The sequence below is a fragment of the Telmatherina bonti genome (genome assembly GCF_933228915.1).
Source record: "Telmatherina bonti genome assembly, chromosome: 7".
Classification (NCBI taxonomy): domain Eukaryota; kingdom Metazoa; phylum Chordata; class Actinopteri; order Atheriniformes; family Telmatherinidae; genus Telmatherina; species Telmatherina bonti.
Window position 1 is genome coordinate 30,753,138 of NC_136625.1, and position 12,065 is coordinate 30,765,202.

The window sequence follows — 12,065 nt, forward strand, 5'->3', positions numbered from 1 at the left end:
AGCCTGCGACAAAAAAGAGAAAAATAACCGAGGAGAACAGAGGATTCAACGTTTCTTGGACCGAATCATTTGCATTAATCGCCAATGCGGAAGGATTGCCTGAATGTTTGTTCTGTAGCGAGAAGTTGTCAAATAACAAAAAGAGTAATGTGGAAAGACATTTCCAGGGAGAGCATGCTGCATTTGCAGCCAGTACCCAGTTGGGAGTGACACAAAAAGTGCAATTGCATTACTTCTGGTGAAATTAGAGAAAAATAAATTTAAGTGGATTGCATCTCCAAACTCCACTTCTGCTGCAAGTTTTGTTGCAACCCGGGAGATAATAAAGCGTAGAAAACCGTTCACAGATGGTGACTACATGAAGGACTCAGTCATCAACATATCAGGACACGTATTTGCTAATTTCAAAAACAAAACCGAGATAATACAGAAAATCAAAGACATGCCCCTCTTAGCTAAGACAGTGAAGGAAAGGACCATTTAAATGACAGGCAACATTACCGATCAGCAAATCAAGGACATTAATTCAGCACAAGTTACATCTTACATGCCCGATGTTGAGAAGCTGACCAGTGATGTCCGAAAACAGAAGTCACATTAAACGGGTAAGAACATAATCCTTCATAGACACATATTGAGTAACAAAGTAGATGTTTTTATAAAATGATTTCTGATTTTTGTCAGTATATATTTGGAATGACACTTGGTAATGGTGTTCAGGTCGGAGGATAGCTGTGTTGGTTGCGTGTCTAAAGAGAAGAGGATGCTGCAGCGTTTTACCCTTGCACTGACTTGCTTGGCATTTGCACAGAAATCAAACTGTATTAATTTGATTTATTGGTTTATTTTTTATAAATGTAGACAGCGTTTTATTGCGTTCTGTTTGTTGCCCAGATAAGGAGCGCGTTATGCATATTCCATTTTGTTGTTTTTTTTCGAATCCTCAAAATAAAAATGACATAAAAAAAATCGGATTTCTATATTGCATTTTTTTTTTATTTCATCAAAGCAACGAAACACAACTCATTAATATAGTAATGAAGTTAAACAAGAGACGGCATCGTACAACAGAGTAGTCACGTGGTGCGTTATTCTCTACAGGATGCGCAGCGGGGAAAATAAACATTTTATCATTAAGGCTCATTATGTATTTGTAGCCATCTTAGTCATTTTGATAGTAGGCTAATATAACTAATATAGATACATAAAGCATGTGTTGCCTTCATGATAAGGCTTATATTAGGCTTTTATTTTTTTTTGCGGCTCCAGACATATTTGTTTTTTGTTTTGTTTGGTCCAATATGGCTCTTTCAACATTTTTGGTTGCCGACCCCTGATCTAGGTCCTCTGTGTCGACCAGCAGGTTCCCACCTAGGTAAATCCTTTTATCATCACTCTGGAAACCGTTACCAGTCCAGCCAGGGCTTCAGGGCATTAAACAGGGAGTTCAACTCTTACAAGAGTTCCTCTGTAGCACTGAGTGCAGAAAGGAGATCAGTTTTAACCTGGCTTACTCACCGCTACTGCTTTTATGCCATGGCCACCAATATTGGCCGCTGTTGTTGAGCCGCTGATGAAAAAATCTGGCCTTGACCCAATGGATGTAGCACATTATCGCCCTATCTCTAAACTACCACTGGTCTCTAAGATATTGGAGAAATGTGTCCTTGCTCAACTGCAACCGTTTTTAGACACAAATGGTATTTTAGACCCGTTTCAGTCAGGCTACAAAGCTTTTATAGCACTGAGTCTGCACTTCTTAAAGTTTGTAATGACCTACTTTTAATGAATGATTCTGGTAGCTCTGCCATTTTTGTGCTTTTAGACCTGACAGCTGCTTTTGATACGGTAGACCACACAACTCTTTTATCTCGTTTGGAGAACTGTGTGGGTGACAGGTGTGTGGTTTCAATTTTACCTGAGTGGGAGGTCATTTTTGGTCAGACTGGGGGAATCCTCCTCAAATTCTGCTCCTCTGCACTGTGGAGTCCCCCAGGGTTCTATTCTAGGACCAATTCTTTTTGCCATATATCTCCTCCCATTCAGGGAAATCTTCAAAAAGCATGGTATGTCATATCACTTTTATGCTGATGACTGCCAAATGTACATGCCAATCTCCAAAAGCAATTGCTGCCTCCTGACACCCTTACTCAATTGTCTTGATGACGTCAAGGCCTGGTTAGCTCAAAACTTTTTGAAATTAAATGAGGAAAAGACTAAATCCTGCTGTTGGGAAACTCCCCTGTTGACTTGGGGCCGCTTCAAAATTTTGTGCGTCCCAAGGACACCAGCCTTGGCTTCACAATGGACGGCGATTTTAAGCTTCACAAACAGGTCAATGCGATTTTAAAATCAAGTTTTTATCACCTTCTTCTTTTATCAAAAGTGATACCTATTTCATTATTCATGTTCTGGAACAAGTTGTGCACGCTTTTATTTCTTCTCGACTGAACTACTGCAATGGTCTTTATTGAAGCAATTAGAGGGATGCAACTCCAAGCTGTTCTTATTTACCTTATTTGCTTTGTGTTGAATTATATTTATATTTATTTGCACAAATGTTGGTTGCATTTATTCTATTTTGTGTAGGAAACCACACACATACTTTATCCCATACATCCCCACCTTTCCTGAAATAGAGAGAAGAGGAAAGATCTGATCAGCCTCCAGCCCGTTTTTCATGTTATACTCTGATTGGCCTTAAGAAGTGCTCTGGCCGGCACCCCCAGTGTGAACCTTTGGGCGACAGGCAGGGTACACCCTGGACAGCTTGCCAGTCCATCGCAGGGCCACACAGAGAGACGAACAACCTAGTGAACAACACATTCACTCCTAGGGGCAATTTAGAGGAACCAATTAACCTATCATGCATGTCTTTGGATGGTGGGAGGAAGCCGGAGAACCTGGAGAGAACCCATGCATACACGGGAGAACATGCAAACTCCACACAGAAAGGCCACTGACCAAACCAGCCAAGGATCGAACCAGCAACCTTCTTGCTGTGAGGCCACAGTGCTAACCACTGCGCCACCGTGAAACTTCACCCAAAAGCTGAATATCCCTAACTTTTTGTGAATAGTATACATATATATATATATATATATTTATATATATATATATATATATATATGTATATGTAGATGATGACTTTTATACACTTTTATACACATTTTATACACCTGTGTGTGTGTGTGTGTGTATATATATATATATATATATATATATATATATATATATATATATATATATATATATATATATATATATACATATATACAGGTGTATAAAATGGGAAAAAAATGTCTTAAATATCTGCTCCTGCTTTTGTAATAATTTCTAGAGAATTATCTTTCCATTTGCTCTGTTATTAAATTTGTTAAATTGTAAAGAGACTTAATGAAAATCCTGCATTTTTATTTCTTTCAGGACATTGGAGAAATTGGTTTTGCTTTCTGAATAACATACTTGACAAAGTTGTAGTTTTCTGCCATTGTTAAGTGTAATTGAAAATTAATTTATAAATGGACAATATAAGAAGCAGAATAAGGATTATCAGATTAACCAATACCCCAATACCCTGATAATTCATTTATCATAGAAAAAAAACAGTGCTTACTTGTTTCTGCATCTAAGTATTCAGTATGGGAGGGGATCACAGCCACAGCAAGCTGTCCATGCCAGACTGGCGACAGTGGAAGAAGGAAGGAACTCCATTGGAGTTCACACAGCAGCGGCTAGCAGCCAGGGGCTTCAAAAACCCATGGGCACAGATGTGTGGTATATCTAACATTCCTTTCTATCTCAGATGACTCCTGTCATATCCTTCTATCTGTTACTTTCTGTTTACAGCAATGAAGCTTGGAGATGTTCATGTGGCTTTGCTCGTGCTGTGACTCTTTTAATTAAAAGCCGTTTTGATCACCACATTAATTTGCTTCTTATCGTCAAAATTTTCTGTAACACTTGACACTTTACACACGGGAGTAGTCATCGTCTTAGTCCTGCTTTCTCTTTCTGCCAACTTTCTGGAAACATACTTTCATGCATTTTATCAGCATTATTACAAAAACCAGCACCACAGCAGCCAGTAGCGCTATTACATCCAGACAGAAGTACTGGAACCAGTTAAGGCCATGGACAGCAGCTTTCAGGTGCTTTGCCCCTTTGTGTCGCATCACAAACTCTGTCCAGTACACTGAAAGATCAAGTGGATCAACAGGCCGGTCTTTATGAAGAGATGACAGCTTCTGCACGTTCTCCTTGTACCTGCATGTACACAGATGGATAGGAAGAGCTCAGACACATTTGACTTGATCCAGAATGATGCAAAGAACATATTAGGTCAACAGAATCCATATTCTGATTGTCTTTCTGACTCCTCACCTGGTGTCATTGATGATTTGATTCAGTCCTTGAATTATTATTTCTGTGGTGACGGATGTTATGTCCAGCACGATTCCTGCTCCTCTGCTTGCTATTTTCTCTGCATTATCAGGTTGGTCCCCACCAATGGGCAACATCAACATGGGAATACCATGACACAATCCCTCAAACAGACCATGTGAGCCAGCATGAGTGATGAAAGCTTGTGCACCAGGATGGGCTAATACACAACATGTAAAACAAACAGATGTGACATGTGAGACATCACCAGTTCTGACTGACATGTTTTTTAAAGATTTGCAGCACTTTACACACCTAGAAGGTCATTTTGAGGTACCCATTTCATCATCTTCACGTTATCTGGGATGTTGTCAGGAACCTTCCCAGTGTACCTCCATATCACCTGTCAGGAACTGATGTTTTAATTTATGATTTGAGATTTATTATCATAGATCACGTAAATATTTTGTACCTTCTGTGGAATCTGTCTGAAAGCTTCTATAAAAATGGAGGTGAGATCTTCTGGCATATCTGACACCATGGTGCCCAGAGTGAAGACTACAGAACCGTGCTGTCCTGAAACCCACGACTCCAAATCCTGCAAAAATGCCCACGATTGCACTTTGAAATTATTAGTCCCCATTCCTTAATCTTTTTGAGTATTTGGAAGATTAACAGGAACCCATCTTGGAATCTTGTCTTACTTGAGGAAGAGGATTTCTCACGTTGCAGTTTATTCCACCAACTAGGATTATATTAGGCATGAGAGGACGGGGGAACTCCAGTGTGAAGTCAATCCTTATGAAAACAGAATCATACGACAGGAAGACTTGTAAGAAAAAAAAATCTTCCAAACACAAATAAATAATGATCTTTGCATGTGTTACCTCTGCAGCCATATGTCAGATTCTGACAGTACTTCTGCTATTCCCACCTCTTCTTCCAGGAACTGATAGGCCATATAGTCAAACTGCCAGTACAGCACTCGACAGAAAAGTGGCTCCACTAAATGTACCTGTGTGAAGAATATACTCAGAAAGGTAATGGTGCCTGGTCTGAAATAACAACTGGACAAAATTAGCCATTGTGCATGCCTGGATTTAAGCACTCACCAAAGTGTTGATAACTCTCTCCTTGAAATTCATTCTGTCTGTGTATCCAGTGAAAAACCGAGGCACATATGAGTTTGGGGAGGGGCAACCAGCTGCCTTCATATCCAGACCACATGGAATCCCCCTCAGCAAATTAACAGTAGGGATGCCTGAAAGTTTTAAGCATTGATTGGTTAGAACATATACAGGTGCACTGAAATGTCAAAAGAACCTAACTTTGGGGCAACTCACCTAATTTCCAAGCTATTAATGAACCTGTAGGGACCACAGGGTCTGTCAAAATGGCATCAAACTTCTATCAAGTAAAAGAAAGAGAGATGTTGAAAAGAAAAAGGTTCATTTCCATCCTGTTTGAGCCTGAGGTTTTGTAAGAAGTGGAGCAGTGTGGAAAACATTCTGGTGAGATGAATTTAAATTTGGATTTTATTTTGAAAAGTTGCAACATTAGATGCTACATCTGTCAAAATGGCATCAAACTTCTATCAAAGTAAGAGAAAGAGAGATGTTAAAGCGGAAATATTAAAGGATTGTTCAACAAAATATTAGTTTATATGTGATGTAATATGTAATAAATTATCTTATTCGTTTACTTTTTAAAAAAAATATTTCTTTTGAACCAGAAACCAGAAAATTTTCATCAAATTTTTATTCATTATTACTTTAGTCAATTTCAGCTTATATTGTATGCAGCTGTTTTTTCCTTCTTTCATGAAAGGATATGAATGAATTTTAAGCACAACTGTATTCATTCTTTTGACCGGTTGACATATATATATATATATATATATATATATATATATATATATATATATATATATATATATATATATATATATATATATATATATATATATATATATATATATATATGTCAACCGGTCAAAAGTTTGGACTCACTCTCCCATTAAATCCAATTGATTGATTTGATTTGTACTGTACCTCAGTCATACTCAGGCCATCCTAATTCATAAATTGCATATATGTGCTCGCATTTGTGAAGTGTGTCATTGACAGATAAGGCTTTTGAAAAGTTCACTTTTACGATGCTAAAATAAGGACCTATTTATTCATTGTTAAAAAAAATTGGAATATAGGATACTTTTTCATTCAAGGAAAAAAAGACCAAATTAAGAGATTTTAATGTTTTTCCAGTCTTATAAAAAGTCATTTGGAGCGACCATGATTTACCTGAAAATAACACATTTCTTTAACACTATCACTAGTTTAACAAGTATCAGTAATTAAATTGACAGTTTAAGCAGTAAAAGCTTGTTAGCTCTTTCATTTTGGGTAAAATATGATTTTATACATTTATTTGATATTGGCAGGGTCTCACTCGTAATGTGCAAATGATAGTACTTACATAACCATGGGATACCACTGATTAATACTTTAACTAAAAAAGATGGGTTTTCTTTCTTTTACTTTTGGACATTTGTTACCAATCTCTGGTTACCCTGCATTACAGATGGCCATCCCAAATGATGAGAAAACTACAAGCCATCTTTTAAAAATGTCCACAATACAATTTAGACAAAAGAAAACTGAACAGACTTTTTATTCAAATAACATTTCAACAGTTCAGCATTCAAATATTACAAATAATGAAAAAAATAAACATTTAAAATGTTGAAGTGCAACACACATTAAAGGTCAGGAACTCTCATTGGACATGGATGAACAATCTCAGTCAAGAAAATAAATCAATCCATAGAATAAGATTTCACAAATGACTTCAAATATGGAAATTTTGGTTTCTTCTCTGGTAACTGAAACACCATAGAGCTGTCCATCATGACAAGATAAACATTTATGCCTGTTCTATTTCTCCCCAATTATTTTCCCTAGTGGACTACTCCTTTAAGTTCAAAATATTACATTAGGGGTGGTCCTCAGTCCTTGAGTCCGGCTGTAATGCAGATTTTAAATGTATCCCTGTTTCAACATACATTCAACATCTCCCTGTTACAACTTCCATTAAATGGATCCAACAGCCAATGAAGTTTTGCACAATGACTGATTAGGTTAAGTCAGGTGTGTTGGAGCAGGGATGCATAAAAACCTGCAAAATTGCGGCCCTCGAGGACCAGAGCTGGGTACCCCTGCATCACATAAAAATGATTACTAAAGGAACAGTTTGAAACACAATTTTAAGATATACATCATGCTACCTAAAGTTATTTTATACTTCCATTTTTTCCTAGCAAGATATTCTGCTCTTGCTGCAGGATCTGCGTTGTTCTACTGTCTGTATTGAGCCGTATTTACTTTGCTTGTTAATGGTGCCATCTAGAAAAAAAGTTAAACTTGTTAATTATGATTAATGCCAAACAGTTTTTTCATTTGCCTCTTAGACCAATAATACAAGTACAAGAACAATCATAAAGAATAAATATTTGTTCCTTAACGTGAATGGAAAATGACAGAATTTAGAAAAATATATGTTAAAGTATTACTTAGCTTCGTTTAAACAATTTATGTTTACACTTTATGTTGATAAATCATTTATGAATGATAAGTATAAACAAACTATGAATACAGAAAAAATATTTATCCTGTGAAACACTCAGCAGTGGTCATCACACATGATACTTGGTCGCCCCAGATGATGTTTTTTAATTCATTCAAATTTTACTGGCTAACAATTAAAACATTAAAACATTTTAAAGCACATTACCATCAAATTTATCATCAAAATATAGATTTTCAGATAAAACTTATAAAAACAGTTTAATGATGGTCAATCCACATTATATCCAAAAGTGGTGAGTACATAACAGCAATAAAAAAAAAAACAACTTATGTATTAAATGTAAGAGCGACTTACTAACCTCCCAGATGATCTTCTGTGATCCTCAGAAGTGTCTGGCTGATGCAGGATCCTGTCCTTGAGGTGGTTTCAAAATAAAAGTCCAAAATAGTGTTTTTCTTGATGGTGATCCTGGATGATTCATTCATTATCCTAACCGCTTAGTCCGATGAAAGGTTGCGGGCATCCTGGATGATTTTTCATAGAATTAACATGTTTGGAAAAAATTTATTTGAATGTTATGATGGAAATATATGTGCAAATGTTTAATAATTTTGAAAATGAATATAAAATATGTTAGTAATTATGCAAAATAGGGCAAGGTGCATATTTAAATTGATGATTGTAAACCAATTACCCAGACGGTTGCCCCACGTGATGGTTTGACACTTCAGAAAGCAGAAAAATGACCAATAACTAAAATGTTTGGAAACAAAATTAGGTGGGTATATGGTAAAAGCAAGAGATAAACATGTTCAAATATGTTGTCCTTTTATGTATTTTTAGTTGTTTCTTTTATGGAAAAAAATGGATTGGACAGAAAAACTAGGCATTACGTCATTGACCCAAGTCTACATGCAGACACGTATGAGCTAAGCAATCAACTGACGTAAAGAGTAGTGATTTTTTTAAATGTATTTTTTCATTCATTGGTTCTTTTTTAATTTACACAAGCAGACCAGTCAGGCCATTTAAGGTCTGAGACACCGGGAATTGCCCTGCTCCTCCTGTGGGCCAGTCTGGGCCTGCAGAGGGTCAAGTTTTCCGTTGCATTTACACTCACCTGCTGTGCCAGATGTGAGATGAGACTGGTGTTGAACAGGAAGCTCTCTGCAGTGGTGTGAAAAAAATTGAAAATGCGTTGAAATTGTGAGAATTTAGACTTTATCCTCTCCATAAAAGGTTCTGTAGATTTCTTCAATGCAATTTTGTTCAGAGACATCAGATGGTCGATGAAAGCCTGGTCATAAGGGACAGGATAGGTGATGGTGGTGTAGTGTTTTCCTGGGCCCATCCTCATGCTAAATTCTGGGATCACCACAGTGACCCGGTGTCCACGCCGACCCATTTCCTGAGCAATGGCTTTGATGCCAATCCAGTGGCTTCCATCCATGGGCACCACCAGCAGGTTACCTACAAAAGGTGATGAAATGCTGTTGCTGGCAGGAACAGAGTCAGCTTCTTTGGTTTTGTTTGTTTTCTGTGGTTTGGGGTTTTGTTCCTCAGATCCCCTCGTCTTATCTGCAGCACGACTCACGTCCACAGCCACACAGAGGAGTAAAAACAAAAACACGATTACTACTTTCCTCATTGTAATTTCTGTCTTTCTAGCTTTTGTGTCTGCTCAGAATCCAACAGCAGCCACAGTACAATTTCAGGAAAAAATGGATTTAGACGGCACCCCTTTCCTTTAATCTAAATGCTGTGAAATGTTTCCTTCTCTTCACGCTCCTCTGTCCGGATTACTGAAATTCCTCTGCAAGTTAGCAGAGTTGTGTGTGTTCAAAGTCCTCTCTGGAAGTGGGTTTTTATCTCAGTCCTCTGCAGTCAGTGAAGGGGCAGTGTCTGTTATTGAGTTATTTCATTTACTGCCATCCACAAACAAAAGGGGAAATGCACCATCATAGTTGGAGAACTGAAGTAAAGCTCAGTGGGTGAAACTGCCATCCTTACGCTAAACAATGTTATCTGCCATCAATAAAGAAACTAAGAGCTGTGTAAAACAAACAGTTTATTTGTTTTTTTTTCACAAGTTTTGGTTCTGGCATAACAGGGCATGCTATGAAGACAAGACTATTGGTTCCAATTATGGTTGCATTGTGACTTGGGTGCAGTTTTCAGGCTTACCACGTGAGGGCGCGGTCGTTTGTGAGTTAAAATGTTCAATAAATGTTCTCGTATGGGCTCAATATACGGCCATTGAGATTTTGGGAATGAAAATGAATGTTTGCATTTAATTTCAAATTTTGCATTTGTAAATCAAGTTTTGCCATCCCGAATAAAAAAAATTTAAAAAAAAGAATCTGCCCAAAAATATAAGTCTTCAAATTCACAGGGAGAGATTTGCATGACTGCAAGAAGAATTTGCATTTGAGGCAAAAAATGAATGTTCTTATGCAAACATGAAGTTGCATAGAAACTTCATGCTTGCCCACAAAGCTGTGGGTAAGACTCTGAGCTTGTGGTTGCAAATTTTGTCCTCATCTTTACAACTATATCTGATTGACAAACACAACTGTCCAATTGAAAGCAGACGACTTCCTGTCCTCCAGCACAGCAACAGACTCTTAGGCTGTGTCCCAATTCAGGGACTGCACACTTTTTTTTTTTTTATTAAGACTTTATTGGCAATAGGACATCACAAGATATAAAAGTGGTACAAAACATGAACAGAGATAGAGATAGGGGATCAGAGAATATGAAGTACAGAATAGTAAATGCTTTTTGATAAATGTTGAATAGCAGACATAAATCAGTGGTTTTAACAACTTTCTAATTTTTAGACTGTTTTATTGTTTTGAGGTATTGTTTGAGTTCTTTTGTAAAGATTAAAAATGAGGGTTTTTATTTGAGAATTTACATGAATGGATGTGGTATTCAAAGATACTCAAATATTTTCTTTTTGACTTTTTTTCTTCTTAGCAAACATGCTTTTTTCAACCATCATAGAAGCAACAAGATACTCTTGTGACCAATAAACAAATATATCAACACAAACTACCATCAGCTCCTTGGGCTGCCTGTTCACCACCTGAATTACAGCTCACCAAGAAGTGAAAAGTTAGTGCAGGCTGCATGGAGAGGTTGGCTGATGGGTTTTGTTTTGTTTACAATGTTCTGTAAGATAGCTTAATAAAGTGTTTGGTATCTGATTGTTGGGCCTGTACCCTGCCACAAAGCCTCAGGCCGCATGGCTCAGAAAACAAATCCCAGCATACCCAGCCATTCACACCTAAGTGTAAAAAGAGGGGTGTAAGACAATGGCACCTCTAATTGGCCGAGGGCCCACTTTTACTGTAGGGTCTCTCACTGACATCACTGAGACTTTAAAAGCCCCAGTCACAAAGACCACCTCGCCTTTCCACTGCTTCTTGCATCGGAGACATGTTGCAACTGTTATCTGCCTTTCCTCGCTGGACGAGTCAAGGCCCCATTGGATCCAACAAAGATTTGTCTGTGTATCTGGCAATTCTTCACAAGGGTTAGCTGTTTGTGTACCCAGTCACCCTTTGAGGTACCTGACACCATCAATTTAACTGGTTCTACCAGAGGGATCATCCCTACAGAACCAAGGCCTGCGGCAGGACCCAGTCTGCAAGGGTCTCCAGACCAGAACTACAGAGGATTAAAGAGATTTTTCTGCATACTTTTGGCTCTCTGAAGACATGTTATGATCAATCTCCATGGCAACGAAAGACTTGTGTACATTTGTAATATATTTGCAGAAAAATCCTGCATCTGGGCAGCTTCTATTCTGTGTGGACATGCAAGTGCCTTTTTAACACATTACGCTGCCTAAATAACTTGCCACAAACCTCACAGAAAAATGGTTTCGCTCCTGTGTGGATACTCATGTGTAGATCTAAGTTTGTCTTTCTCATGTGTTTGTTTAAATCTGACTTTTGACTAAATCTTTGTCCACATTCATCACAGCTGAATGGTTTGTCACCTGTGTGGATTCTTTTGAGCCGGTTTAAGTTTGACCTATGATTAAAGCTTTTTCCACATTCATCACAGCTGAATGGTTTGTCTCCTGTGTG

The 12,065-nt window shown here is 37.7% G+C and overlaps 1 protein-coding gene across 1 annotated transcript; it reads right to left on the reverse strand.

Annotated features, from left to right (window-relative positions):
• Positions 1-3,995: 3,995 nt before the first annotated feature.
• On the reverse strand, positions 3,996-9,616 carry LOC306758527 (UDP-glucuronosyltransferase 1A1-like; the record flags this gene model as incomplete). The annotated part of the gene is made up of 9 exons (XM_079243854.1): positions 3,996-4,266; positions 4,384-4,603; positions 4,699-4,786; positions 4,856-4,981; positions 5,088-5,181; positions 5,271-5,398; positions 5,496-5,644; positions 5,727-5,790; positions 9,089-9,616. 9 exons carry the CDS (start codon positions 9,614-9,616, stop codon positions 3,996-3,998), a joined length of 1,668 nt encoding a protein of 555 aa, XP_079099980.1.
• Positions 9,617-12,065: the final 2,449 nt, after the last annotated feature.